The sequence below is a fragment of the Doryrhamphus excisus genome, linkage group LG21 (assembly GCF_037039965.1).
Source record: "Doryrhamphus excisus strain RoL-2023G ecotype Guam linkage group LG21, RoL_Dexc_Guam_v1.1, whole genome shotgun sequence".
Lineage (NCBI taxonomy): Eukaryota > Metazoa > Chordata > Actinopteri > Syngnathiformes > Syngnathidae > Doryrhamphus > Doryrhamphus excisus.
In genome coordinates, this window is record NC_136377.1 from 14,998,046 (window position 1) to 15,025,407 (window position 27,362).

The 27,362-nt window shown below is 46.6% G+C and overlaps 4 protein-coding genes across 5 annotated transcripts; 2 read left to right on the top strand and 2 right to left on the bottom strand.

The window, feature by feature from the left end:
• Window positions 1-3,177: 3,177 nt before the first annotated feature.
• cdx1b (caudal type homeobox 1 b) lies at window positions 3,178-6,964 on the bottom strand. The gene is made up of 3 exons (XM_058086145.2): window positions 6,484-6,964; window positions 3,426-3,574; window positions 3,178-3,366 (listed from the first exon to the last, which is right to left on the bottom strand). Exons 1-3 carry the CDS (start codon window positions 6,962-6,964, stop codon window positions 3,178-3,180), a joined length of 819 nt encoding a protein of 272 aa, XP_057942128.2.
• A 3,241-nt stretch (window positions 6,965-10,205) lies between these two features.
• ins (preproinsulin) lies at window positions 10,206-11,170 on the top strand. Its single transcript, XM_058086144.2, has 4 exons — window positions 10,206-10,345; window positions 10,450-10,597; window positions 10,687-10,877; window positions 10,945-11,170. The coding sequence occupies exons 1-4, from the start codon at window positions 10,324-10,326 to the stop codon at window positions 11,094-11,096; spliced, it is 513 nt and encodes a 170-aa protein (XP_057942127.2). The 5' UTR covers window positions 10,206-10,323; the 3' UTR covers window positions 11,097-11,170.
• Window positions 11,171-12,070: 900 nt separating this feature from the next.
• LOC131137810 (magnesium transporter NIPA2-like) lies at window positions 12,071-15,650 on the top strand. 2 transcript variants are annotated; one of them, XM_078788009.1, is made up of 9 exons: window positions 12,071-12,211; window positions 12,518-12,655; window positions 13,139-13,195; window positions 13,467-13,557; window positions 13,652-13,812; window positions 13,872-14,061; window positions 14,093-14,195; window positions 14,262-14,474; window positions 14,556-15,650. In XM_078788009.1, exons 1-9 carry the CDS (start codon window positions 12,175-12,177, stop codon window positions 14,760-14,762), a joined length of 1,197 nt encoding a protein of 398 aa, XP_078644135.1. In that variant the 5' UTR covers window positions 12,071-12,174; the 3' UTR covers window positions 14,763-15,650. The 2 variants fall into 2 exon arrangements, with proteins under 2 accessions (XP_078644135.1, XP_057942122.2); XM_058086139.2 differs by having other exon boundaries at window positions 13,872-14,045; window positions 14,116-14,195; window positions 14,556-15,649.
• On the bottom strand, window positions 14,924-26,263 carry LOC131137807 (glutamate receptor 1-like). The gene is made up of 18 exons (XM_078788007.1): window positions 26,100-26,263; window positions 25,279-25,413; window positions 23,936-24,175; window positions 23,189-23,373; window positions 23,018-23,071; window positions 21,039-21,197; window positions 20,794-20,961; window positions 20,619-20,723; window positions 20,394-20,504; window positions 20,084-20,290; window positions 19,780-20,000; window positions 19,604-19,710; window positions 19,367-19,526; window positions 19,104-19,302; window positions 18,781-19,028; window positions 17,364-17,478; window positions 16,384-16,518; window positions 14,924-15,603 (listed from the first exon to the last, which is right to left on the bottom strand). The coding sequence occupies exons 1-18, from the start codon at window positions 26,185-26,187 to the stop codon at window positions 15,388-15,390; spliced, it is 2,853 nt and encodes a 950-aa protein (XP_078644133.1). The 5' UTR covers window positions 26,188-26,263; the 3' UTR covers window positions 14,924-15,387.
• Between the last annotated feature and the right edge of the window lie 1,099 nt (window positions 26,264-27,362).

Sequence of the window (27,362 nt, forward strand, 5' to 3'; positions counted from 1 at the left end):
ACATGCTAGGTTAATTGGCGACTCCAAATTGTCCATAGGTATGAATGTGAGTGTGAATGGTTGTTTGTCTATATGTGCCCTGTGATTGGCTGGCGACCAGTCCAGGGTGTACCCCGCCTCTCACGCTAAGTCAGCTGGGATAGGCTCCAGCATACACCTGCATCCATCCATAAAAAAATGATGGATGAATTCTACTAACAGTGCTCAACTCATCAATACCACATTACACAATACTTTACATAGTATATGCTGTAGTACTTACAGTACACATAATTTAGAATCCCATGGAGAACAATGGGTGCAGGTCACCTCTGACCTCTCATGCAGGAAGTAACAGGATGTCATTTTTCCCACACTGAGATATTCATCATCATCAACATCATAAATTTGTTAAACAACTGTATACACCATTGTATGTGTGTGTGTGTGTGTGTGTGTTCACTTGTAAAATGATTAACCTTTACGAGCGTGTGGGTGTGGCCTCAGAGTCATAAACATTTGTGTCACTTTGCTTTGTTCTCCTCTTCATCATCATCATCATCATCATCATCATCATCATCATCATCATTGCTTTATGTCTTTTTAGGTTTTGACTGCTCCATAACAGCCACACACACATGTTTATCATCCATAAAGACAAAAAAGTTCAAGTTTACAAATTTTGTACTAATATTTGGGGGAATCACCGCTATAGGAACCCCACTATAGATGAAATCTTCAAGATTAAACGCTTTTAATGCACAGAATAATACCAAACGTACTTATTTGTTCATATGATGCACACAGAGCAATGAACAACTTCATGCTCCGTCTCCTGTCTGCTCTGTTCTCCTTGCGCCATGACGCTTTCAGGCACACAGGTAATTGTGTGTGTTAGGTGCTAATTGTTGTTCAATTTTTAGTCACGTATCTCCTATATTACAATTGGCGTACCACACTTGGGGAACCGAGGAACTAACAGAAGCACAGAGTATATGTGTAGGCCTACTTTGAAATCATTGAAACACTCAACTATTTAGGCCATTTTGAGTCGTTTCCGTGTTTGTGTAAAATTATAACAAAAAAGGCCATCACAGTTTACATATGGGCATGTCTGCGTATGTGCTCAGTATCGTTTACATCACTTGACTCATCACAGGCACCTGAATTGCACTGAATGTATGTCATCAATTTGCCTGCTGCTGTTTGTTGCTATTCCATTGTCCTGTCCCTTGTGTCTTTGTGTCTTTGCAGGGAAAGGTACAGTATTTCTTTAATTCAAACATATGTTTGAATTTAATTGAATGTATGTTTGTTCTGCTCAACCTTCCAAAATTGCTCTCGTAAACCAGTAATGTAGGAAATAGCAAATAAAAACATCCAAATTATGAAAGATAATAACATCTTCAAATGTTTTGTTAAAATGAATCATTTATATAGAATTTAACACACTAACTGTGTGTGTGTGCATGTGAGTGCTTGTCATGATGTAGTGATTTTAAAGCAAGGTCAAAGGTCAGTGTTTTACTGAGGAGGGCCTCAATAAACCTTTATGGCCAAGAGAAGCGCCTCCCACCTCGTTAGCGAGTTTACTCTTTCATGTGCCATTATTTCATTATTTAGCAAACACTTTTAAATGTGTTTATTATTCATAATAATTGTTATTGTTGTCATGCAGAAATTCTCCCTCAGTGAAGAGTCACAAGGCCGTAGGTGAACCTCGTCTCCAACATGAGAGTCTTCTTATTGTCTTTGTTAATAATATTGTTGTCAAACAACATCTTGAATTAGTGAAAGCGAACACTAACAAGTCCGCTCACACATGCACACACAAACACACCATCACAACCAGTAAGGTTGAAGACATATAAATGTTATAGATAAGGCAAAAAGGACAAAGGTCTCATACACACGCACACACACACACAGATAGCAGGATGTTTGCTCTTTGGACACCATTGCATTATTTTGTGTGTGTGTGTGTGTGTGTGTGTGTGTGTGGGCGAACATAAGTGAGATCATGTGACTTTGAAAGAGAAACAAAAATTAATTGTTTAAAGAACATTTTACTTTTGCAGCCAAACAAGGTGGAAAAAAAAGTTCAAATTTCTTCAAAAGCCGACTGTTGCCCTGGCAACGCCCAGCCACACTTTGATTGACAGCAGTGGGAAGGGGAAGGATTTGCACCAGTGAACTAATTATGAAGCATCGAAAAACAAGCAGAAGGGAGCATTTTAAATAACACGCAAGTGCTTCCAAAATGTAGAGTAATGTATATGTACATCGACATGCTAATGTGGCTACCTGCTAGCCCAGCATAATGATGTTATCAATACGCTAATGTGGCTAACAGCTAGCCCAGCATCATGATGTCATCAATACGCTAATATGCATAACTGTCCCAGCATCATAATGTTATCAATGCACCAATGTGGCTAACTGCTAGCCCAGCATCATAATGTTATCAATACACCAATGTGGCTAACTGCTAGCCCAGCATCATAATGTTATCAATACACCAATGTGGTTACCTGCTAGCCCAGCATCATGATGTCATCAAAATGGTAATGTGGCTAACTGCTAGCCCAGCATCATGATGTCATCAAAATGGTAATGTGGCTAACTGCTAGCCCAGCATCATGATGTCATCAAAATGGTAATGTGGCTAACTGCTAGCCCAGCATCATGATGTCATCAAAATGGTAATGTGGCTAACTGCTAGCACAGCATCATGATGTCATCAAAATGGTAATGTGGCTAACTGCTAGCCCAGCATCATGATGTCATCAAAATGGTAATGTGGCTAACTGCTAGCCCAGCATCATGATGTCATCAAAATGGTAATGTGGCTAACTGCTAGCCCAGCATCATGATGTCATCAGTGTGCTAATGTGGCTAACTGCTAGCCCAGCATCATGATGTCATCAGTGTGCTAATGTGGCTAACTGCTAGCCCAGCATCATGATGTCCACCAATGTAATATAAAGTAGCTAACTGCGAACCCCACAGTGGAATAGTATCATGCTAATGTAGACACCTGCTACGTGGGATATGCGCCCTTTGCGAAGGTCAAGTTAGCAGTGAAGTTAGCAGGAGTCCTCGTTCAACGTTATTGTCCTGCGTGGCATTGCCACGAAAACGTAGTCCACTTTCAGGAGGAGGAGGAAAGAGTCTCCAAAATGGCCAACAAGAAATGGTTCAGAACTCTTCCTTGATGTTCATGGACAGAGAGGACGGGGATACCAGGCCGCTGCTGCTGGTAACCATGGCGACACTGCCTCCGCCTCCAGTGGGCGGTGTCAGCGTGGTGGAGGAGGCGGGCTGCTGGAGCTTTTTCTTGTTCATTTTGCGTTCTTTAGCTCGCCGGTTCTGGAACCAAATCTTCACCTGACAACGACATCCAACGTCAAAGCGTGTGCTGCAATGCAAAGGGGGCGGGGCCTCACCTGTCTCTCTGATAGGCCGAGGGCACTGGCGAGCTCCGCCTTCCTCCTGATGGTGATGTACTTGCTGTAGTGGAACTCTTTCTCCAGCTCCAGACGCTGGTGGTCTGTGTAGACCACACGGTACTTGTCCTTGGTGCGAGTCTTCCCGTCTGCAAACACAGTACTTCCTGTTAGCGCTGGACTATGCTGGTCTACCGCTTAGTGGCCCTGATTGACAGCTAATGCTCGTGTGATGCCAAATGATGCCACAGTTTCAGATAATGTTGTTTGCGCATTTGGAAGTGAGCCCTGAAAAAGCGTGGCATGGCTCAGAGAGTTTTTTCTGACATTGAGTTTTGTGATGTCCCCGGCACTCAGTAAGCATTTGGGAGTGTGACCAATCACAGCAGAGTGGGTGTGCCTGAATAAATTAAACATACAGTTTGGGTCTGAAGCAGGAAATCCATTGAAATGCTGCAGAATCTGGAAGATATAGATCTAGCTTTATGCGCGGATTATTGTGTGTAGCTGCTCTACAGGAGTCCACAACTCAATTACGCAGGGTCGAAAATTAGCACAATATGTCCCCTTTAAATGATTTTCTATTGTAAGCAAGTACAATGGTGCCTTGGTTTATGTCATTAATCCATTCTAGAAGGTCCTACTCAAACCAAAACATACTTTAACCAAGGCAAGTTTTCCCATAGAAATGATGTAAATCCAATGAATCCCTTTCAGACATGTTTGTCTTTACGTACAAACTCGCCATGCCTGACAACATTGATTCTATCCCTGTTCTGTTCTTAGACATCTTTGAAGCAGCCTCTGTTTGCTTTAAATTCATCCATTTTCTGTCTTTGCATTGTCTCGCGCTAGCTCCCGATAGCCGTTGATCCACATCAGCAACAAGTTCCGAACACCCGCCATTGTTTTCATTGTTGTTGTGCGAAACACTACTCCTTCGGCCACAATAGCTCACTTGACTACAATGTTATTCTTCAGGATAGTACTTACTGTTGATGAGGGCTTCCAGTACACCGTGGCGAGATCGGCATCATGGACGCCATCTTTGAAATGTTGCTGACTCTCGCAACTTTCTTTGGACTTTATTTAGAGTTTGTCGCACACGGTCACACTTTGTCCATTGTTTGTCTAGATGCCTTACGTGTACTCCATATTGCACGTTAACCAAGGCAAAATCTTAGCAGGAATATGGGATGCTAACTGAAAAATACGCCAACCTGAGCAGATGTGTCCATGTAGTATTCCACATTGGTCACGAGTAATTCTTGAGACAATAACCAGTCTTTTCTCACAGGTTTAAATGATCTCATAACAGGTACAATAAAATTGATCATCAAAATAATCATACTGTTGCAGTCATAAGCCGCAACAAGCTAAAACTCAACTCAACTCTGTCACTTCCTGTCCACCACCCATTCTGCTCCCCTGGACATTTACTGCGACACAAATTTCTGCATTTTTTGTGATTATAGCTACTGTATTTGGTAATACGAATGTAAAGCTGACTATACGAACATGTTATTTCATGTCTTCAAGACATGAAGGCTCTAACAATGTTGAAAAAAACATGTAAACAGGCACACTCGTCAAAATCTTACTGTTATGCTGTCTGCAACATTCCACTTTCATGAAAATATGGATGTCCGATAATATCGCTCTGGATATCGGCACATAAAAATGAAATACCGTTCATATCAGTGTCATTGTTTGTCTGCCAGTGATCTTAGCGCAAGAGCGGTAATGTGCTCCACGCAGGAACAAAGCTAGCGATAGCTCAATATGTCCACAATATCCAAGTGGTTCATCTTTGGGTTATGTTGTTAAGGGTTACCACTTCTAATCTAGTATGTTTCCTTCATGCGGCATCCATGCGTGACATGCTCAATGGGATCAGGTTATCATTTCACTGACTGTATTAGTCTCATATTAGTCTCATACTTTACGTTTGTTTAAATATGGATGATTGTATGCCAGAAATGTGCCGCTTTCCAAATGGTATCGTTGCCAGGAGTATTTCATTGGATTCTTATTTATTTATGGACACTAACCTCATGTTATTTAGGTGTATGATGGTCATGAATATTTGATTTATAATAATGTTTCAAGTAATGATGGAACTTTTTCTATATTTTGTATTGTTCATTGCAGTATTTATCCTATTCTGCACAGTGTTGTGAAACGCATCCAGCGGCATCACAGTAAAAGAAGCACACTGTTTTCATTTGTTGCATCACAACTCTATTATATACACTACTTCATATTCATTTGAAATCATTTTATTGAAATATGTTTTATGCTAGGTATATGTTAGCGCTGCCAAGGCATTCTATAATTAGTATGTACCTCAGTTTTAGGGTCACGGCTGGCTTCGTTTTGGGTATTGGAACATAAGGCCAAACGTGAAACTGCTTAGCTTTCGTGTACATAGCTTGAATGATTTTATGGCCACATAACAAGTTTGGAATGAAAAAATGACAAATGAAGAGCAAAATGGAAGTTAGTCCCACAACTATATACACAATATGTGTACTTTTAGATAATATATTGTATGTAAAATGATAGTACGGCCATTTATTTGTAAAATGTTGGAATGTGTCATAAATTGGAAGCATTTGATTATTTAACAAACTACTAAAATGTGATAAATGTTAAATGTTAAATGTAATTTTAAGTGTAAATATCAATATACAGTTATATGAATTTGATATAGTATTTTTAACTTTAAACTATGATTATTATTATTATTATAAGACAAAGATATTCACGCCTCAGTTGTTTTTCTCTGGCTGAATTATGAAGGATGTGACACTTTAATAATACAAAACATAACTAGTATATATATAGTATAACTTGATTGATATTTCAGAATATACATTCATATTTGATACTATTGAGGATTATGATTTTGTTGTACTAATACCGCAAATGAAAATATTTACAAAGCATTTATTGTAATTATGAATTGTTATTTGATATTGGGAACAGTTGAAATGGAAGAATTAGTGTCATTGATTGAAAACAATATTATTATTATTATAATTATGAAATGTCTTACTGGGGTTGGCGAGCGGCGTGGATGCACGTCGTATCCACTCGTAGGCGCTTCTCCTCTGCGGGGACACGGCTGACCCTTGACCTGCGGGCGCGTTGAGGGAGGTGGCCAGCAGAGCCGGCGGCTGCCCGGCGAACTCTGGAGGGCCGAAGCCCAGATTAGGGCCCACGGCGCCGGGCACTGTGGTCCCTGGAGGCCCTGCTGCGGTTCCATAGTGGTGAGCGGCCCAGTCGTCACGCGTGGGCTGAGGGGGGGGAGGCAGAGGGGGTGGCGGGTAGGCCGGGTTCCAGGCGCCGCTCTGCTGCTGAGGGGAGTGGGGGTCTGTGCCCAGGCCGTGATGGTGGGGGTGGTATCCCGCGAAGTCCGAGTACTGGGCCGAGGCCGGGAAGTTCTGCGGGCTGAGACTGAGACCCGGGTGTCTGCTCACTGGGTTTTGGTGGTACATGGGGGGGTCCTTGTCCAGCTGCAGGTAGCTCACGTACATGTTGGAGGGGGAGGGGGGGCACGCTCACCTGACGTGCGTGTTATCCGGTGTGCGTGTCTCCACCTGCTGCCCCCCCACCCACCAGACGGCCATTATAAAGGACTGTGGTCACATGACCGCTTTTATTGCTCTTACCTGACACCGCCCCCCCACCCACGTTCATTACCTACATACTTAAATATATTTACTATAATAAATATACACACTAAACAGTATATTATGGAAGAGTAATGTGATGGTACATTATTAGTTGTAGTGTATTGTTATTGCTGCCATTATTGTTATAATAATAATACTAATAATAATAATAATTATTATTATTAAAATTCTCCTGACTTGATGCTTTGTGTGGGAGTGGAATGAAAGACAAATAAAAAGATACATTTCTTTCCGAGCCATCACAGGACACCTCATTAGGTTCTTAATAGTACATGCAGTAAAGAATATTATGAAGTTATTTCAGTTTTATTGTCACAAAGAACCAAATGATAAGAAAAGTCTTAGACCGTCTTTATAAGATTTCTGACAAAGAATGTAAATCCTTTATTCATTCTCATTCATCACATTTAAACATGGAAGAAAATGAAATAAGACGAAGAGAAGAGGAGCGTAGATAAGAAGACGTCCATCTTGTATCCCCGCATGTATCACCTGTCCTCAGGTAAACATTAACCACACCAACATGGCGCCTGTCATAAACTTTTATGACCTCTTTGACACACTTAACCTCTCAACTGCTAGCGTAGCCTAGCTTAGCCTGCAGCAGAGTCATGTGGAGGAACAGCTAACTCAGAGACATCCAATGAAAACAACGGTGAAGACGTCCACTGTGGAACTGATGTCCATTTTTGTGAACATCCATCCCCAAATGGAGACGTTGGAAGACTCTGGAAGAAGTCCTTGATCAGAAGCGCATTGTGAACTGCAGCGTTGCCCTGTTGAAAAAGCCAGACGTTACCGCACAGATGAGGGCCTTCAGTCATGAGAGATACCCCCTGCAACATCTCCACATAGCCCACTACCGTTAGACACCCCTGCACAACCTGAACCTCCATTGTTCCATTGAAGGAAAAACGACCTTCCACCTTTCAATGTCCCATATTTGGTACTCTGATGCAAACAAACACAACAACTCAAAATGTATTTTTGGGAGAATGAGGTCGTGGAAAAGTTATAATATTATGGGAATAAAGTCAAAATATTAAGGTAATAAAGTTGTAAATATGAGAAGAAAATTTGCAAGAACAACACAATGAAAAACTGCTGTTGTTAAATGAGAATAAAGCGGAAACACGAAGAGAAAAAAGTTGTATCCTCTAATGAGAAAAAAGTGGCAATTTTATGAGACTAAACTCATAGGATTATGGGGAAAAATAATGTCCTAATAATTTTGGTAGCACAACTTTGAAATATTAAGGAAAAAAAAAGTACATTTTTTCAAGTTGTGATATTAAGTAGTCATTTCTGGGCAAAACAATCCTAATATTATGGGAATAAATTCATGATATTACAAAAAGAATATTTCTGATGATTATTTAACAAAAAGAGTTCCAGTCATTTCAAAAAGAGCAACGTTACTACTAATAATAGTCTTCTTCCCCGATATCTGTGTTACTTCACAAAATGTCAAAGTATGACCCTTGCATCCTGTCATTTTCACAATTTGGGGAGTACCATAAATTACAATGTTTGCTTTTGGGCAATGAACCAGGGGGGACCTGTTATGCTGACCTATAAATGTAGTTATATTGTTGTATTCGCGTGTTAAACAATACCAAAGTTTCAGATAATGAGGTTTGTGCATTTGGAAGTGAGCCTTGAAACAAGTTTGGGATTGCTCAAAATGTTTCAAAAGTCTTGGTAAAACTGCACCTTTGTGATGTCACAGAGGGACAGACTTCCTTATATGGTTCATAGTTAGGAAGCACTTTGGGCGTGTGACCAATCACAGCGGAGTGGATGGGTTGAATAAATTAAAGGAAAAGAAACACAGCTGGAATAGGTGCAGAATCTGGAAGATCTAGAAAGTTTTCTGTGCGGGTTATTGTGTGGCTGCGCTACAGGAGACCACAACTCAATACAAAGAGTGGAAAAATGAGCATCATGGGTTCCCTTTAGGCTGGCTGTTTATCATGAGACAATGGAGAAGACCAGCCTGAAGGGAAGTGACATCAAGGATTGTGTCACCAAAATAAGAACACAGGAAACACTTAAAAGACTTTCAGAGATGCATGGTGGTGCAGCATCATGCCTTGTTGATGTTTTTTAGAGAGACCAGTCAGACATCCAGAATGGAAACCTAAAGGTACAAAAAAAAAAAAGCCAAAGGTACAAAGTGTTGAATAAACACTATGAATACTCATGTTCATGTGGTTTATTATTTTTCAAACAAATTACATTTTCAGAAGAAAAAAATCATTTAACCCATAGTGGCAATAAGGTTGTCATATAACAAAACGAGGAAACAATAGTACGTGAGTGCTGTTTTGTTGTACTGTACACACTACACAACCACTGATGACGATGTGTTGTGATGCTGCCCTCTTGTGGTCATATTGTGTATGACATTAAACAGACCTGGAGGGTCTTCAAGGAAAACTGCACTTTTTGGGGCAATTTCACCCATGGTCCACAATCCTTTTGTAAGACATGAACAGGTCTTTATCTTTTCTGTGCGTTCTGGAGATATCTCATTTTTATATCCTTAAAATGCACAAAAAAGACAAAGACATATATGTTCATGTCTGTCCAAAAAGGCCTGAGGTCACATGAAAGTCATATTCTCGGCAGGTTCTCCTTAGGTTCTTGGGTTCTGGTCTGGTCCTAGTCACATACGGGGCAAGTTTCTTCTGTGGTCCCGTTTACTGCTACACTTATCGAGTCAGTCCACACAAGGTGAATGGTCACGATGGAGCTTCATATATTTACATTTAGAGCTACACTCTTTTACATGTGTTTATATGTATACAATAATAATAATAATAATAATAGTAATATACAAATACATGCATTATAACTGTTATAAATTGTTATAAATGTTAAAGTATGATTCAAATACATGCTTGAAATGTTTTTTTTAAATAGTTCCTGGCGTCATGGAGACATCGTCATGGAGATGTCGTCATGGAGATTGCTGACCTTTCTGGTCAAATGTGCTGTGTCAGCATGTCGACTTTTTTTTTCTCTCAATGCACGGAGACACTAAGGTGGTAAGGTGGTGGGGAGGAGGGATGTGTCTCCTTGTTTGAGGACATCGTCACACCTTCTGGCAGTCTTTAGCACTCCATGTGTCATCTTTTACGTCTTGTGCGGAAGTGGACCAGGACCCCCGTTTAGGACCAGGGCCACCCTAAGGACAGATGTTCTTGAGGACAGGGCCTGGTGAGCACATAGAGGACGTGTCCAGAAGAAGAAGATGTGGAGAGTCAATATTTGTGCAGAAACAATCGCATCAAGTCGCCTCATTTGTTGTGTTTGCTTGACAGAAAGCAGCACAGGCCAGGGGGCGTGGCCTGGTGAGGTCACACAGTATAAAGAAGGGTTGAGGTCGTGTGCTCGACCTCACACCTTTCAGCTCCTCCTCTTTGGTATCCTCTTCATCATTGACGCCATCACCCTACTCGGACCCTCCAGGTAAGCTCGGCCTCCTGCGTCTGTGGTCGCCATGTCAGCTGACCTGCGTGTGTGTGTGTGTGTGTGTGTGTGTGTGTGTGTGTGTGCAGCTCCACAATGGCGGTGCCGTGGCTCCAGGCCGTGTCTTTTTTGGTCCTGTCGCTGGCGTGGGGGCCGGACTTCCAGGCCGCCGCCTCCCCGCAGCACCTGTGTGGGTCCCACCTGGTGGACGCGCTGTACCTGGTGTGTGGAGACAGAGGCTTCTTCTACAACCCCAAGAGGGACGTGGACCCCCTGATGGGTGAGGCCTCATCCGCCCGTCGTGTCGCCACGCCGGCCCACTGACAGCATCTTATTTTGTCCACCAGGCTTCCTCCCTCCAAAAGTGGGCACAGCTGACAACGAGGCAGTGGAGCTGGCCCTCAAGGACCAGATGGAGGTGATGGTGAAGCGGGGCATCGTGGAGCAGTGCTGCCACAAACCGTGTAACATCTTCGACCTGCAGAACTACTGCAACTGAAAAGCAGCCTGGCCTGGCCTAGACGGCTCCTTGCATGGCTGAGTGAAGACATCAAATTATTTTTCCTAAAAAATAAAGTTTTCTTCATTGAGACGGGAGCGGATCTTATTTTTATTTGTCTTTATGAAATAATATTTAGACGCAAACACATTCCTGCCCGCCGCCCAATACATAATTGAACAACAGAAAAAAATGAAACATTTAGCTTCATGGCTCTGATGAGGAAATATGGTAAAATGTGGTATGATTATGATGAAATCATGAATATGATTATAATAGGGCTGGCCCAATCTGTTAATGGTAGTAACTAATCCATTTCATTTATCTCTCTGTTATGGCGGCAGACGGAAGCACAGTGGAGCATCCCCACACAGTCACACAGAGTCTATACACCAGTGGCGCTTCTAGCGATGGGCCATATGGGTGGCATTCTCTTGGGGGGGCAGCGAGGGGGTCTCATTGTGTTCAGCACTCATCTAGTAAGAATGTATGCCACAATGTGTGGCCCCCTACAGGCGGGATACTCACCTGTATACTTTTATGGCGACAAAGAAATACACTGAAAACAAGAACATTCACATTAAATGACGTGATGTCATTGAACGCAGCCCGGATTAAAGAAAAATGTAAGATTTTTGGCTTGTGTGGTATCTTTTATTATGCTTGATTGACACTTTCAGTTCATTTGGAGCTGTTAATACTTTCAAATATACAGTATATAATCCTGTCCTGTCACTTTCTTTTCATTAAATACAGTACAAACTGGCATATTTGAGACGTAGTTGCTAATTGATTAAACTGATTAATCGGACAGCCTTAGATTATTAGACCATTAGACTATTATTCCAGTAGTATTATAACGATTACGAGCTAGGTGCATTGTTGAGCGGCGGCCACCAGAGGGAGACAGTGGTCTTCGGTTAAACTCGGCTGGGCTCGACTCGGGCCGTCAGGAGAGGGCGGGGTCACATGTTTACCTGCGCAGGTTGTCTTGTTGCCATCCTGAGAGAACCAGGACTGAACCGAAGGAACTGAAAGACCGGAAGTGTCTCTTTTGGTCCTGTTGACACATTCCAGGATGCGAGTGAACAACGTCACGTGCGGACGTGGTGAGGGTGAGGACTATTTATGACACAACAATTGTAACAAAGATAATGCTAACAATGATAAGGCTCGTGATGATAAATGCTAAAGGAAGACTCTCGTCATTTGTGTCTTTAGTGTCTTTCAAGTCTTTATTGTGTATTTGCTGACATTAGGTCTTGTGACCTGTTGTGTCAACATGAGCCAGTCCTGGTCAAACGGGTCGAGCCGACCCGACCCGCTTTGCTGACTCTGTTTTGTTTCCGTCTGCATGACTAAAGTGGCAAATGATGTCAAATTGAGAATTTTTAGCCCCAAGAAAATGTTTTTACTTCCAGATGTCCTGACCGGCGGCTTCTACAACCAGTGGGTGGGGCTAACCCTGGCTCTGCTCTCCGCCATCCTGATTGGTGGCAGTGTCATCCTGAAGAAGAAAGCTCTCCTGCGATTGGCCAGCAGGGGGCAAACTAGAGCAGGTGAGCAGCTGATGCTCGTGGACGCGCCCTCGAGATGTTATGGCACAGCTAAGTGTATGCTCCTGTGTTGGGGAGCAATAAAAGCAACTCTTGTAGCACATTGATGAGTTGGAGCTCCAATAACAATACCATGGACTCTCTTTAATTGCCATTCTTCACTCATGATGAAGAAATCAAGCTAGCGAGCTAAATTGTAGATGAGTTGGCTATCTGGAAAAAAGGAACGAAAAGTTACAAAAGGATGGCGACATAGAAGCCACGGAGCTGGAAGTGACATCGGTCACTCTTATTGCAAATGTGGATCTGAAATCAGAGAAAGTGTTCACAAAGGGGGGTCTGCATGCGGTCTATGTACTAAAAACCAGGGTCCACGCCAAGCTACGCTCCAGTTGGAGGAGCAGATCTGTGTAATGTACACTGGCGCTTCGACTCAGAACCAGGCTTAACGTGTGCGTGTGTGTGTGTGTGTGTGTGTGTGTGTAGGTGAAGGAGGTCATGGCTACCTGAAGGACTGCTTGTGGTGGAGCGGCCTGTTGACCAGTAAGACCTATATCAAGTTAAACAAACATTAGCATCTTAGCATACAACATATGTGTGTGTAGTCTGCATATTTATGTTGCTCACAAAAAAGTTACCCTCGCTATATTTGCTCATGCTAATATAACTCATGCTACTGCTTCGGCTTGTGTTGCTAATGCTAAAGTTACTAAAATGTACTCAAAATGTTGCTCGTGCTGCTCATGTTGCTCCCGTTGTCATGGTAACGGTGCTCATGCTAGTGCTATACGTTGATGTGAGCATTGTCCTGCAGTGGGCGCTGGAGAGGCCTGTAACTTTGCGGCCTACATGTTTGCTGCAGCCACGCTGGTGACGCCGCTGGGAGCTCTGAGCGTGCTGGTCAGGTACCGGTACACACGCACACACCGGTACACACCGGCACACACCGGCACACACCGGTACACACATTTGCTGACAATGTATGGTCACTGGTTGCAGTGCACTTCTTTCCTGGTTCCTGCTGGGCGAGGTACTGAACGTGTTGGGGAAGCTGGGATGTATTCTTTGTGTGCTGGGAAGCGTCCTGCTGGTGATCCATGCCCCTCAGGAACAGGAAGTGACATCACTCCAGGAAATGAGTGCCATGCTGCTGCACCCCGGTGAGTCTCCACCATGTTTGTTTGGAGGCGTGACCGTGTCCCCATATTGGGTGTACCAGGTTTCGTGGCGTTCATGTTGTCCGTGTCCCTGCTGTGCGGCGGCCTCGTCTGCGTCTCACGGTTGGCGCCTGCCGTGGCACGTTCCAATGTGCTGCTCTACGTCGCCATCTGCTCACTGCTGGGAGCCTTCACGGTGTCCTCCGTCAAGGGCCTCGCCATCGCCATCCGCAGCGGTCAGACACAATGCCCACATGCCGCCATCTTGTGCCTGTCCTCTCTTACATTGTCCGTCCTGTGTTCCAGTCCTCCATGATGTCTCTGTGCTGTCACATCCTCTCACCTGGATCCTGTTGCTCACCCTCCTTGTCTCCATAGTCATGCAGGTACTTTGGCCCCGCCCCCTCATGCTGCTGCGCTCACTCAGACAGTTTGTATTCGTGTGTGTGCAGGTGCACTACCTGAACAAGTCTCTGGACACGTTCAACACGCTACTCGTCTACCCCATCTACTACGTCCTCTTCACCTCAGTCGTCCTGTCCACCTCTGTCGTCCTCTTCCGTGAGTGGAGCAACATGGCAGCCGTGGATATCGTCACAACGATTGGCGCCTTCCTGGTCATGGTGGTGGGTGTGGCCATGCTCCAGCTCTTCAGAGAGTTGCAGGTGTGTACCACTGATGACGATCTTCTGGCAGCGTCATCACATCGCTCCTCTGACCTGGCATGATATCACAATGCCTGACAGGTTACCGTGACGACGCTGACCAATCAGCCGGCTCAATCTGTGGAGAGGCGGGAGCCAGCAGATGTAGTTGTGGACAATGGGGGCGGAGCAGTACAAAGAGGAGGCGGGGCTACCAAAGACGATAAATACACACTGATGGACAACATGGTGGTGGACAATTGCCCTCCAGTGGCCAATGAAGGACTGACAGTCTTCATCATCAGCTGACTCCTTCAAGGTCATACTCAAGGTCACATATTCTGCACAACAATGTAACATGTCATTCTGAAAAACCTGACTTTGATTCTTCAGTGTGGGTCAGCTAGCATGTTAGCTAGCATGTTAGCTAGCATGTTAGCTAGCGTGTCGGCAAGGAAACATGAACTTACTTACTTGAAACAAATTTATTAGTATTTGTAAACAAGCACGTTCATGTGAAGTTCATTCCGGGAAGCACAAACAAGAACAAGCTTATGGTGAAATATTCAAATCAGTATGCTAATTAGCTTCACTGTGATTGGCCCAAAGACAAATGGTCAGGGTCAAAAGGTTGCGTTCATGAGTCCTCCAGTGATGCTGTGATGAAGGCAAGGGAGATGAAGGAGAAGAAAAAAGAAGATGAAAGAAAAAAGGACAAGGAAAATAAGAGAGGAAGAAGAACATAAGAAAGAAGAGGAAAGGAAAAGGAACCAGGAAGAAGGAAAAAAAAGAAAAAGGAGAAAAAGAATGGAAAAATAAGAAAGGAAGGAGGAGAAGTGTGTTGCTTTCAGGTGCACTCAGTTCACCAGTGCTGCTTCCTGTAATGCTGGATGATTGTCAGGTGACTGCATCCAATCAGGTGTCTTGGCGCTGGTCACATGACGTTGGAGGACAATCCCAAACTGGCAGCTTTACTCATGCATGGTAAACCTTGAGCGCCGGATCTTGGCAAGTCATGCGCCACCACTCGGCCGTTCTCTCCCACCAGCCCTGAAGCCCCGCCTCCTCCAAACCTGCCCGCTGTGACCCCGCCCCCTGCGAGCGCCATCGCTCCCAGGCCGCTGCTCAACATGGCGGCGTCAATCAGCTCCTGGAAGAAACCACGCCGACTACATCAGCTCAGTGGAGGCTGCAGAAAGCGGGCGTGTGCGTGTGCGTGTGCCCCCGTTCCACTAATGATGTGGATGCGCCTCAAGGTGACACTCCTCAAGGTGATTGGAACAAACAAATCCCAACTTCCTTCATTTGCTCCTCTTATCCGACTCGACTGACCTCCCCATCCTCACCATCTTTATCTCCTTTCATCTGTCATGGGTCGACAACAACATCCCAGTCCTGTATCACTTCCTCCGTCTTATCATCCTCCATCCATCCTTCTATTCTTCATCCATCCATCTTTTCCTCATCAATCTATTCACCAGCCATCCGTTCATAATCCATCATCCATGTTTTCATCACCGATCCATCTACTCGTCGTCTGTCCGTCCATCTTTTCATCATCAATCTATTCATCATCCACCCATCATCCATCTTTTTATCCTCTATCGATTAATCAACCATCCTTCCAACCATCTACTTATCATCATCCATCATCCGCTTTTGTCCGATTTAACATCTAGTCATCATCCATCCATCCATCCATCCATCCATCCATCCATCCATCCATCATGACATCCATTCATCATCCATCCATCCATCCATCCATCCATCCATCCATCCATCCATCCATCCATCATGACATCCATTCATCATCCATCCATCCATCCATCCATCCATCTAACCACGACACTATGACATCAGCAGCAGCAGCAGCATCGACAAGCTCTCATGAGTGTTAAGCCCCGCCCACACAGCCAAGGTCATGAGTTACCTTCATCCTTTTGGACTCCAAGCGTGACTTGTAGCAAAACTCCAGCAGCGCCACCATCATGGCCAATCCCAGTCCTCCAATCAGGATGTAGAAGATGCCTGCCACGTTGCTCAAGCTGAGAGCGCTGGTCTTGTCCTATCAGAGCAGAGAGGCGGGGTCATGGTGTTGATACAACTTCAGATTTGTGTGATGGCCTTCTTAGCACCTTCATTTAGCATTCTTATGTATTTAGCGTTCTCTGTCTCCATGGTAATAGATTACATTTAAGGAGGGGCGTGTCCTGCAGGAGGAGGCGTGCACGGTACAGAAAAGGTCAAAGGTTAGCGCTGGATCTCTTGTCTGATTGGCTGGCGATGACGTTGCTGCTCTTTTGTCACATGCATGACCTCATTAGCATGCAGCTCTCAGGGGGGCGGGGCCTGTGTTGTAAATCCAGGAAGCCTATCAGAATGCTTTCCTCTCCAACTGTCATGTGGTCGATGCTTACGCACTGGACTCTGCAAGCCCTTGTTCGAGTCCTTTATGCTTGCCATGCAGCAGTCACCATGACAACGCTCCATGACAGATTGGAGGCAAAAGCAGCTTGCTTGTTTTTGTCCTCGTTAGAAAATGTGACCTTTGGCATCACGGTTGAAAGTAGGCGGGGCTACCTTTGCAATGTCAAATGTCACATTCCACTAAGTGGGCGGAGCTCTGCTGGTCATGCTGGACCTACGAGGTGTTCATGCTCCTCGTCAAGAAAAAACAACAAAACCGCTAACAACTAACGACGAGCCTGGCTGTGCTCTCGCTCTACGAACCCATTTTTTGGGTGACTTCCTGTTGTTGTTACACTAACAAGTTGTGCTTTGCGTAGGTGCGTAGGTCATGCAAAGGTCATGGAGGACGTTTGTTGTCAGAGTGCAGCTGCAGGTTGGGGGCTGGGGGGGTGCTGGGGGAGGGTCCAGACCAAGACAAGAAGAGGGAGCGGGCCAACTGACCTTTCTGCCGGAGTCCTTGTGTCCGCACTCTCCTTTGTCATACCACCACTTGTTTTTCAACTTGTCTAAGATGGCTTGTTCATTGAGCTTGAGAACGGCCAGGTTTACTGGGATTCTTCCAGCAGGGAGGCGGGGGTGGGGGTGGGGGTGGGGGCGGGGGGAATAACATAAATAACATTATCCATCCATGTTATCTTATGTTATTGCTAGACAAAATGGCCGACCTGTGCGTACACCGCCACGACAACAAGGAGACAAACTAGCAGACACACAGCAGCGAGTCAAAGGTCAAAGTCCTAAGCGTCGATATTCCGTGACTCCGCCTCCATTTCTACTCTATATCACGGCATCTAAAACACACCAACAGGAAGCTCCAGCGTTAGCATCATGATGGAAGAGGCGTGGTGGAACCAGGGGACGCTCCCTCCCGGTGGCTCTTCTGGGTTACCGCCATGTTGTCGTCTGTCGCCACCCGTTGGGGTCAAGGTGATCTGACTTTGGATTCCTCCTCCTCCGATGCCGCCATCACGCCTTTTTGTTGCCTTTTTTTTCCTTTTATCGTGGGCAAATTAATCTTCTGTCTACAAAGGACGGACACGTGGTAGCACTTTAGCAGGAGAAACCTCACGCTCGCGATTTCAACAAGCAAACAAACTTTCTCCAAGCAAAGAAAAGCTAAGAGACAAATGTAGCAAAGCACAGTTGTACCATCGGTGTCACTTTGGAGCTGCAGGAATGGAAAGTCTTCCTGATGTGGAGTTGGCATGTTCTCCTCTGCTTGTGGGGGTTCTTCTGTCCACTGTGTGTGTGTGTGTGTGTGTGTGTGTGTGTGAGCCCTGTGGTCCCCTCGCCAGCAAAAGTCCATTGTCGTGGATGAAGTGAGTGCTGAGAGACGTCGAGTTGTTGCTAGGCAACTGGAGCCAAAAATGGCTGCTTGTAAAATTGCTGACTGTTGCGTGCACGTGGACAAAAGGTGAACAATGGCACACTGGCCTCGTCGGAAGACTGACGAGGACGAGACGGAAACGCAAACAGGACGTCGACAATTTTCTCGACAAAACGCAGGCCTTCCAAAACACTCTTTTCTGTGAGTGACGGTTGCTAAGCAACCGTGACATGTGTGTGACTACGTGCGCTATGGCATCACTGACCATAGACGTTAACGGTGTCAGCTGTTGGCAGCCATGATCGGCGGACACACAGACGAGGGGAAGGACGCACTGTGGGGACGGAGACGTGGATGACAGACAGACATACAAAAGAGAGAGAGACACACATGAGACAGAGACACACACACACACACACACACACATACACACACTCACGGAAAAACAACAATCAGCAATGGCGGCTTGAAGACAAACGGCTAACAAACGTTAGCTTTGCTCATTCATGCTTTAGTCCTCTGTTTGAGTACCTGAGTGGCGATCCTTTGGGCGTGGCCACGCCGTAGCCTTTGGAGTCCAGGTTTCCTCCCACTTTAATGGTGTCACAAGGCTTGCGCTGCTCGATGTACTCGTTCATGGACGACTCCAGCAGGTAGGCGTACTTCCCTTTGGACTTTCGCACACGGCTCACGCCTTCGTTGGTGTTCTTGACAAAGACGGACGGGTCGGCACCACGCATGTACGACCACATCTTTTCGAACACAGCGATCTTTGACCTCTGTGGAGAATAAAATTCAAACATGGCGATCAGGAGGGCGAGATGTGCGAATGAGGATGAAGGACGCTGCCTCACCCTGAAAAACTCCTTAGTGGAGCCCCCATCCAAAGTCCCGTAAGCGATTTCAGTCTGCTTGGCGAGGTCCTCTGCACTCTCGATGGGCGAGACCATCCTCTCCACGGTGAGGAAGGCTGCCAGGTTGGCCGTGTATGACGAGATGATGATGAGAGTGAAGAACCACCAGACTCCGCCCACGATGCGACCCGACAGAGACCTGCAAGGGAGCATCGGTGGAGGACACCCTCACAGTACATCACATAAGGTCATGTGAAGCGTACCTAGGGGAGATGTCACATCCTTGCTGCATGAAGGCTCCTAAGGAAAACCATAAGGAATTGAAGATGCCAAAGTCATTGGAGTGTTCCGGACTCTCCTTGTCTTTCTGCTGATTGTGGTTCTGGTTCTGGTCCAGGGTCTGAACCAGAGGGAGGTGGTACCCTGACAGGAAATGAAGAAAGGAAGCAGTGTCAAATGCTGGTAGACGGGCAGGCACCACACTGAGGATGATAGGATACCTGCAGAGGAGGAAATGGGCGGAGCTTGTTGAAAAGTGGAAGCAGAGGAGGGCAGAGCTTCATCATCATCTTCATCTTCTTTCTTCCACTCGTAAGGACTGAAGCGACTCACCTGACATGTTCACACCAAATGAGTGGCTTTCCTTCATGGTCAGAAAGGTGCAGGGGGGCGGGACCTCACCAGGAAGAGCACCACGCTGACGCCGATGTAGGCGAAGACGATGCACATCCAGATCTCGTACGCCAAGGGATCCAAGAAGGAGAAGACGCCTGGTTTGGACTTGGTGGGCTTCTTGATCATAATGGAGATGCCCAAAGACATGAAGGGCTTGGTGAAGTCGATCACCTGCTCACGGACCAGTGTGATGGTCAGAGGGGCAACGGCCACGTCCGCCTTCTGCGGGACATCATGGTGGCATCATGGTGGCCATCTTGTGACATCAGCGCATGAAGCTAGTGGACGCTAGCATAATCACTCACCCCGTAGACCAGTTCTCCCACCATGCCGTTCCACATCTTGGTGTCGGCCTCTCTGGCGCCATACTTGCCGTCGCCAACCAGCTCCAGTCGGTAGCTGAAGCCCACGTGCTTGGCAATCTCGGCCGCTAGCTCAGCGCAGTAACCTTCGTACTTGTCATTTCCCACCAGCTGCTCGTGGTTCTTCTTCAGCATCATGTATGGCGCTTCCTGTTGGGACAAGCCACGCCTCTTTTACTAACACTTTAATCACTGAGCGGCAAAGTCCGCTTGATGGGAAGGGGTGTCAGATCTTCAGGTGAGCAAGTCTCACCAGGATCGTAGTGACCACGTAGGTGCGGTTATGGAGCCCGTAGAAGTCCTCTAATGTAGGCTTATACTTGGCTGTGTTAACGTAACCTCTCTTCTCACTCCAAAAGCCCACCTGAACAGTGGAACAGACCGCTAGAGCAGAACCACGTCAATGGTACACACACACACACACACACACACACACACACTGTGTGCCAATTAGCGTGTGAAAAAGACTCAACAGAACCTTTCTGGGTCCGCCGGGGGCCAGCTCCATTACTGTCAGTGTGAAGTTGCTACGATGTCCTCGCTCATCAAACTGAACCCGGCCCGTCAGCCCATCCAGACGCACCTGCACACGCACACGTATGTACGTAGGTCATTTCAGTGGTGCTGTGTGTGCGTATGTGTGTACGTGAGACCTGCTGCAGGGCTCGCTGAATGTCGATTCCCTGTCCCCAGGGGGCAGGAGGGTTGCCCAAACACTCTCCAGCGTTGCCACGGCGAGAGACATCAATGCGTTGTCGTCTGAGGTTCTGGAAAGCCGTCGCCAGGACATTGACACCGTCGTAGGTCAGAGCTCCTGTGTACTGACCAATCATAGCACAGCAGCACATCAGCGCCGCGGCAGCCGACAGGAAGTGGATGATTTACTAGAGGTCGATACCCGCAGGCTGCGACGAGGCGCTTTGACATCCTTGGTGTCAAAGTTCATCCAGTCCTGCTGGACATTCAGCACGGTTGAATCGGACCAGTTGACCAACTGGAAGCCTGTCACGTTTGGAGACAACTTCTGGAATTCTGTCATGTTCAACTCCGCGAAGCCCTGCGACACACACACATGCATGAGCACGTGCACGGACTACATACAGTAGCGCCTCTTACACAGAAACAGAAGCGTGTCATATAGAAAGCGAGAGAAATAAATGTGTTGTACTCAAACATAGAAATGTATTGCATAAAAACATGGAAGTAGCAGAAACATTGAAGTATATCATGAACGTCCATCATGGATGACCAGACTTCATCCTGAGGTTCCCAGGCTAGTTGAGAAACAGAGTCTCTCCCGTGTGTTCTGGGTCTTCCCCGAAAACCTCCTACCGGTCGGACGTGCCCAGAACACCTCCCCAGCGAGGTGTCTGAAAGGCATCCCAACCAGATGCCCGAGCCACCTCATCTGGTTCCTGTCAATGTGGAGGAGCAGCGGTTCTACTCCGCATTTCTCTCGGGCGACAGTGCTTCTAAGGGAGAGCCCAGCCACCCTACAGAGAGAACTAATTTCGTCCGCTCGTACCCACGATCTTGTCCTTTTGGACACTCCCCAGAGCTGATGACCATAGATCAGGGTAGGAACATAGATGGAGCGGTAATGGAGAGCTTTGCCTGAGTTTGCATCACTACAGATGCCACACCACCGTATGTCCATCTCACGTTCTCACGTTCTCGCCTAACTTGTGAACAAGCCCCTGAGGTACTTAAACTCCTCCACTTGGGGCAGAACCTCCTCCCCGTTGTGGAAATGGAATTCCGACCACTTCTGGTAGAGAACCATGGATTTGGACTTGGAGGTGCTGATTCTCATCCCAGCCGCTTCACACTTGGCTGTGAACCGATCTATTGAGAGTTAAGGATCACAGCCCAATGAAGCCAGCAGGACCACATCCTCTGCAAAAAGGAGAGACCCGATCCTGCAGCCTCCAAACCGGATCCTCTCAACACCCTGGAGATTCTGCCCATGAAAGTACTGAACAGAATGGATGACAAAAGTCCAACCCAAATGATTGCAATGCAGATCAAGCTTTTCCACCGCTCATGCAGTGAGTGAACCGCCTGAATTAGGTGGTCTGATACCCCCAGAGTACTCCCTACAGAATTCCTTGAGGATCCTCCTCTTGAACCCCTGAGCAGACCTTACCAGGAAGGCTGAGGAGTGTGATCTTACAATATTTGGAACACACCCTCTGGTCCCCCTTTTTAAAAAAACGGAGACCACCACCCAGTCCAGAGGCACCGCCCCGATGCCCACACAAGGCTGCAGTGTCGTGTCAACAAAGACACCCCAACAGCATCCAGGGCTTGAAGGAACTTTGGTCGGATCTCATCCACCTGGGTCTTACCACCTAGGAGCTTTCTCACCAGATGTGTCATGGGATTCAGGAGGGCAAACAAAGTATTCAAAGTATTCCTTCTACCGGTCTACCACATATGGAGTCAAGGTCCCACCATCCCCGCCATGTATGGTGTTGACACGGTACTTATTCCCCCTCCAGAATCTGTCAGGAAGTCATTCCAATGGCTTCCCTGTACCTCTTACTGTTGATGCCCACCAATGGATTAGGACTACTTAAGACCACATCTTTGATCAGCAGCCTCGACAATGGAGGAACGGGACATGGCTCACTCGGACTCAATGTCCACGGCCTGCCTCAGAACATGGTCAAAGCTCTCCCGGAGGTGGGAGTTGGAACTCCTTCTGACAGGGTACTCTGCCAGACGTCATCTTGTATATAGAGATATAGCGATATAGAGATACATAGAGATACGTATATAGAGAGTTATATAGAGACATGGATGGAAACAGGTGTGTGTGTGTGTGTGTGTGTGTGTGTGTGTGTTTAGAAAAAGATGTGTGTTGCATATAGTCACCAGGTTGAGGAGGATATAGTGATAGTTCTTCAGGTTTCTTCTCTGCGCTGAAATCTGGCACAAAAAAGAAGAAACACTCATTGAGGCTTAACAAGCAGTTTGACGGACAGAAAGAGGAGGAGCTTTTGTTGATTGACAGATGAAAAACTTGCACGGTTCTGGAGGACGCACCAGGCCCAGGATGCCGTTGAGGCGGTCCGACTCGCAGTCCACAATCACTTGGAACTCCCTGTTGAAGTCCAAGTCGGCCAGCAGCTTGATGAACATGGACTCGGTCAGCGAGTCCAAATTGACTGATGTCACCTGCCAGCCTTGCTCGGCCGCACGGTCCAGAATCATCTTGAGAACCAGCAGACCTGACGGAACCACAGGAACATAGTGTGGAAGGAGGGGCTAATACTGCAGTGGGCGGGGCTGAGATGACTCTTCACAACACTGATGTAATCATCACACGCGGTTAGACACACACACACACACACACACACACACACACACACACACACACACACATAGAGGTCGCTAAAAAAGATGGGGGCAGAAAAATGTTCTTCAACTTGACTTGTCTTTGCTGACACGTGCGCATCAGCGCATGAAGCAACAGTGTGTGTGTGTGTGTGTGTGTGTGTGTGTGTAAGCGTGTCTAACCGCGTGTTAGCATTAGTGTAACGAAGCAGCAAGGCGTTAGTAGACCACAAACAGAACCAGAACATGTTGCTGCTGGGTTGAGCGGTCGTCATGGAGACGTCATCAAACATTGAAGTCCAACGTTGTCTCATTAGCACAAAAACACGTAAAAGCTCTCTGTGCGGTGATGAGGAGAAGGAGGGAGGATGAAGGAGGGATGAAGTCTGAGAGCAGAACAGTTGTGGTTCTGTGAAAAGGACCATGGTGATGCTGTCCTACCAGCGGTTGGCTCACCTGTGTCGGCGCTATACATGTAAACGAAGCGGGTCCAGGAGAAGTGGTCCAACAGCGCCATGAGCGGCTCCTGCAGCTGTGGACGCAACTGCAGCACAAACTGGTTGTTGGCGAGGGTGGGAAACGACGGCGTGATGAAGCTGACATGCAAGGCGCTGCAGAACGACGCCACCATGTTGGCGGTCTTCAGGTCGTACACGCCCATGATGGCGTGGACTCCCTTGGCCAACTGCGAGCAGACTGACACACAGAGGTCACATGAGGTCACACAGTGTCAGCATTCAGTCCGGTTCATCCATCAAACGGGACTTCCTGGAAAAGACACGATACCCTTTGGTTGTGGTTGACTCTCGCGCTTCCAAAATTAACTCCTGTCTGCTTCCTCACATCAACACTGGGAACGCTAACATGCTAACAACAACACGTTTGTTCCCTTGCAGCTCAGCTCTATAGCTGTTAGCCCTGCGGCTAATGCTAGCATGCTAATGAGCTGTCACTCAGCATTAGCGTGTGTGTTGTGGATTGTGTTGAGTCCATTTCAGAGAGAGACGGTCCCATCTAGTAGTAATTAAATGCAGGACAAAAAATGAGCTAGCAAGTGAGATATCTACTGGCAATGCCATCTATGTCTCCTCCTGCCATGGGGGCGTGGCTTCTTCTCTCATGGGACACAGCTGCTGCTTCTGGGGGTGTGGCTGCTTTGGAAACTTCTGAAATGGGGTGTGGCTACTGCTGTTTCTAAGGGGCGGGGTTTCTTCACAACGGGGAGTGGCTTCTTCTGCCGTGGAGCATGGTCGGCGCTTCCATAGGATGTGACTACTGCAAAGGGGCGTGGCTGCTTCTGCCAGAGGACATGGCTGCTGTTTCAAGGGGGCGTGGCTGCTTCTACCAAGGGGTGTGGCTGCTTACTCTACAGGGCGTGGCTGCTTCTACGACAAGGCGTGACTGCCGCCGCTATGGGGCGTGTCCACTGCTGACTGATATGTCACATCGACATCGACCAATCAGGCGCTGCTTTCTCTCACGTTAGCCAAAGGTCAAAGGTGACATGTGGTGCATCATGGGTGCATGTGTATAAGTGTATTTTTCGGATGCAGCGAGTGAGTCCGTTTTGTGTTCCGCCACAACAAAATGAGGTCAGCACATTGTGGAGAACAAACCCCGGAGCCACAGTCCATTTAGTGAGTCCCTTGCTTCTTTTGATGGCTGCCTCCATTCAGGGGCAGGCCCCCCTCCCCCGTATGATGATGATGGCGGCAGGTTGTTGGTGAGTTTGATTGATGGTAAGAAGCTATGCTAGCAGCAAGCATGCCAATTAGCAAACATACATGAAAAAGACTCACAAGCATATGTCATGGCGAAGCTGCTTGCCGTCTCCACGGCGTCCACCTGAGGCACCAGTCTGGGCACGTCCTGATGTGCCGCCAAGGCAAAGCGGAACACTTCGTACTCGTGGGATGCGGGCGGGAAGAGTCCACCTGACGTAGGAACAGAAACATGTCGGCATGTCAAAGTTTCCGTGACGAGCTGCCGGATTCACAAACACGGTTTTGCTAGCATCATCATGTGCTGCTGGGATGTCACATCTTCTCTCTATTTTCATTAATTCATTCCATGAATCTATTGGTCCTTGCTGTCAATCACTGACTGGCTCCGCCTCACACGCAAACGTAGCTGGAAGCAGAGCATTCTCACACACACACACACACACACACACACACACACACACACAGAATGTGCTGTAAGTGATTTTTAATGCTGAGCTTTGCAGCATGCGTGCCGCGAGCACATTAGCATGCACGTGTGCAGGTGAGAGAAGAGTGATGGATCTCCAAGTGGATCCAGTCTGGACTGAAACAGATCAACTTCAAGATGTCCTTCTATCCTTTGCAGTACTGACACACACAGACACACACACACACACACACACACACGCATGTGGACCTGAGTTGATGACTTTGGGTCATGTTGATGAACGCGTACACACTGACACAACTTTGGAATGTACATACAGTACGTATAGAGTATGCATAGAGTATAGTGTGTGTAGTATTTATAGAGTACAAGTAGAGTGCAGTGTGTATTGAGTATGTGGAGAGTACCGTGTAGTACATGTCGAGCATACTGTACGGAATAGTGTAGTGTGTATGGATGCAGGACTCACCTATGTTGATGTTAGCAGGAAAACTTGTGTTATGGCTGAGTCCAAAGAGCAACAGAAGCACAACCAGATTCTTCATGATCGTCTTCATGCTGAACACCACACACGCTCTCTGACTGTCTATGTCTATGTGTGTGTGTGTGTGTGTGTGTGTGTGTGTTGGAGAAAGAGAGAGAGAGAGAGAGAGAGAGAGGCGGCCAGCTGCGGCTGCGAGTGACTGACTGTGTGTGTGTCTTAGAAGAACCAACCCCTGCCTCCTCCTGCTCCTCCTCCAGTCCAATCACATCAGCTGCAATGGCACAATGCACACTATCATCAACATCGTCAGCATCGTAAGTTTGTTATTAGAAATGAACTCATGATTAAGATCATTCCGACACGCGCTTATCCACGTCTTCGCGTTCATCTGTTTGTATTCATTTACTGTATTATGACCACCCATCCATCCATTTTCAACCACGGGAGTCGCGGGGGGGCTGGAGCCTATCCCAGCTGTCCACACAGACTCCACACAGAGACAGTCGAGGGTGGGATTGAACTCGGTTGTCCTAGCTGTGAGGCCTGCGCGCTAACCACTCGCCGTGCAGCCGGGTTTCAACACTAAAAAAAACAAGAAAAAAAACAAGTGACATATTTTGCTGGTTAGTAGAAATCTGTTTTATTCTTTCCCAAGTTTTTCAGTGTCATTTTTTTTTTAGAAAAAGAGAATAAAGTCGTAAATTTCCAATAAAAAGTCATACATTTACAAGTATTAAGTTGTAATATTGTGCCCTGCGATTGGCTGGCGACCAGTCCAGGGTGTACCCCGCCTTTCCCCCGAAGACAGCTGGGATAGGCTCCAGCACCGCCGCAACCCTCGTGGAGGATAAACGGTAGAAAATGAATGAATGAATGAAAAGTTGAATATAGAGGAATGAAGGAAATGTTCCTCTTCCTCTTTTCCCGATCAAGAAAACTGATATTAAAAAAAGGTGTTCATTCCACCGCAGGAGATACGTATGTCATCTTACACATATCGGTATCAGCTGATACCAGGAGATACGTCATCTTACACATATCGGTATCAGCTGATACCAGGAGATATGTCATCTTACACATATCGGTATCAGCTGATACCAGGAGATATGTCATCTTACACATATCGGTATCAGCTGATACCAGGAGATATGTCATCTTACACATATCGGTATCAGCTGATACCAGGAGATATGTCATCTTACACATATCGGTATCAGCTGATACCAGGAGATATGTCATCTTACACAT

Bases quoted from the DNA above. Each gene is read 5' to 3' on its own strand.
- cdx1b (XM_058086145.2), bottom strand. From the start codon at position 6,964: ATGTACGTGAGCTACCTGCAGCTGGACAAGGACCCCCCCATGTACCAC. The intron at 3,575-6,483 runs GTAAGACATTTC...CTGTGTTTGCAG, and splicing joins CACGCCGCTCGCCAACCCCA to ACGGGAAGACTCGCACCAAG. The intron at 3,367-3,425 runs GTGAGGCCCCGC...TGTCGTTGTCAG, and splicing joins TCGGCCTATCAGAGAGACAG to GTGAAGATTTGGTTCCAGAA.
- ins (XM_058086144.2), top strand. From the start codon at position 10,324: ATGTTCTTGAGGACAGGGCCTG. The intron at 10,598-10,686 runs GTAAGCTCGGCC...GTGTGTGTGCAG, and splicing joins ACCCTACTCGGACCCTCCAG to CTCCACAATGGCGGTGCCGT. The intron at 10,878-10,944 runs GTGAGGCCTCAT...TTTGTCCACCAG, and splicing joins GGACGTGGACCCCCTGATGG to GCTTCCTCCCTCCAAAAGTG.
- LOC131137810 (XM_078788009.1), top strand. From the start codon at position 12,175: ATGCGAGTGAACAACGTCACGTGCGGACGTGGTGAGG. The intron at 13,196-13,466 runs GTAAGACCTATA...ATTGTCCTGCAG, and splicing joins GTGGAGCGGCCTGTTGACCA to TGGGCGCTGGAGAGGCCTGT. The intron at 14,196-14,261 runs GTACTTTGGCCC...GTGTGTGTGCAG, and splicing joins TTGTCTCCATAGTCATGCAG to GTGCACTACCTGAACAAGTC.
- LOC131137807 (XM_078788007.1), bottom strand. From the start codon at position 26,187: ATGAAGACGATCATGAAGAATCTGGTTGTGCTTCTGTTGCTCTTTGGA. The intron at 20,724-20,793 runs GTCTCACGTACA...GTGCGTGTGCAG, and splicing joins TTCAGCGAGCCCTGCAGCAG to GTGCGTCTGGATGGGCTGAC. The intron at 19,527-19,603 runs GTATCCTATCAT...ATTTCCTGTCAG, and splicing joins GCCCATTTCCTCCTCTGCAG to GGTACCACCTCCCTCTGGTT.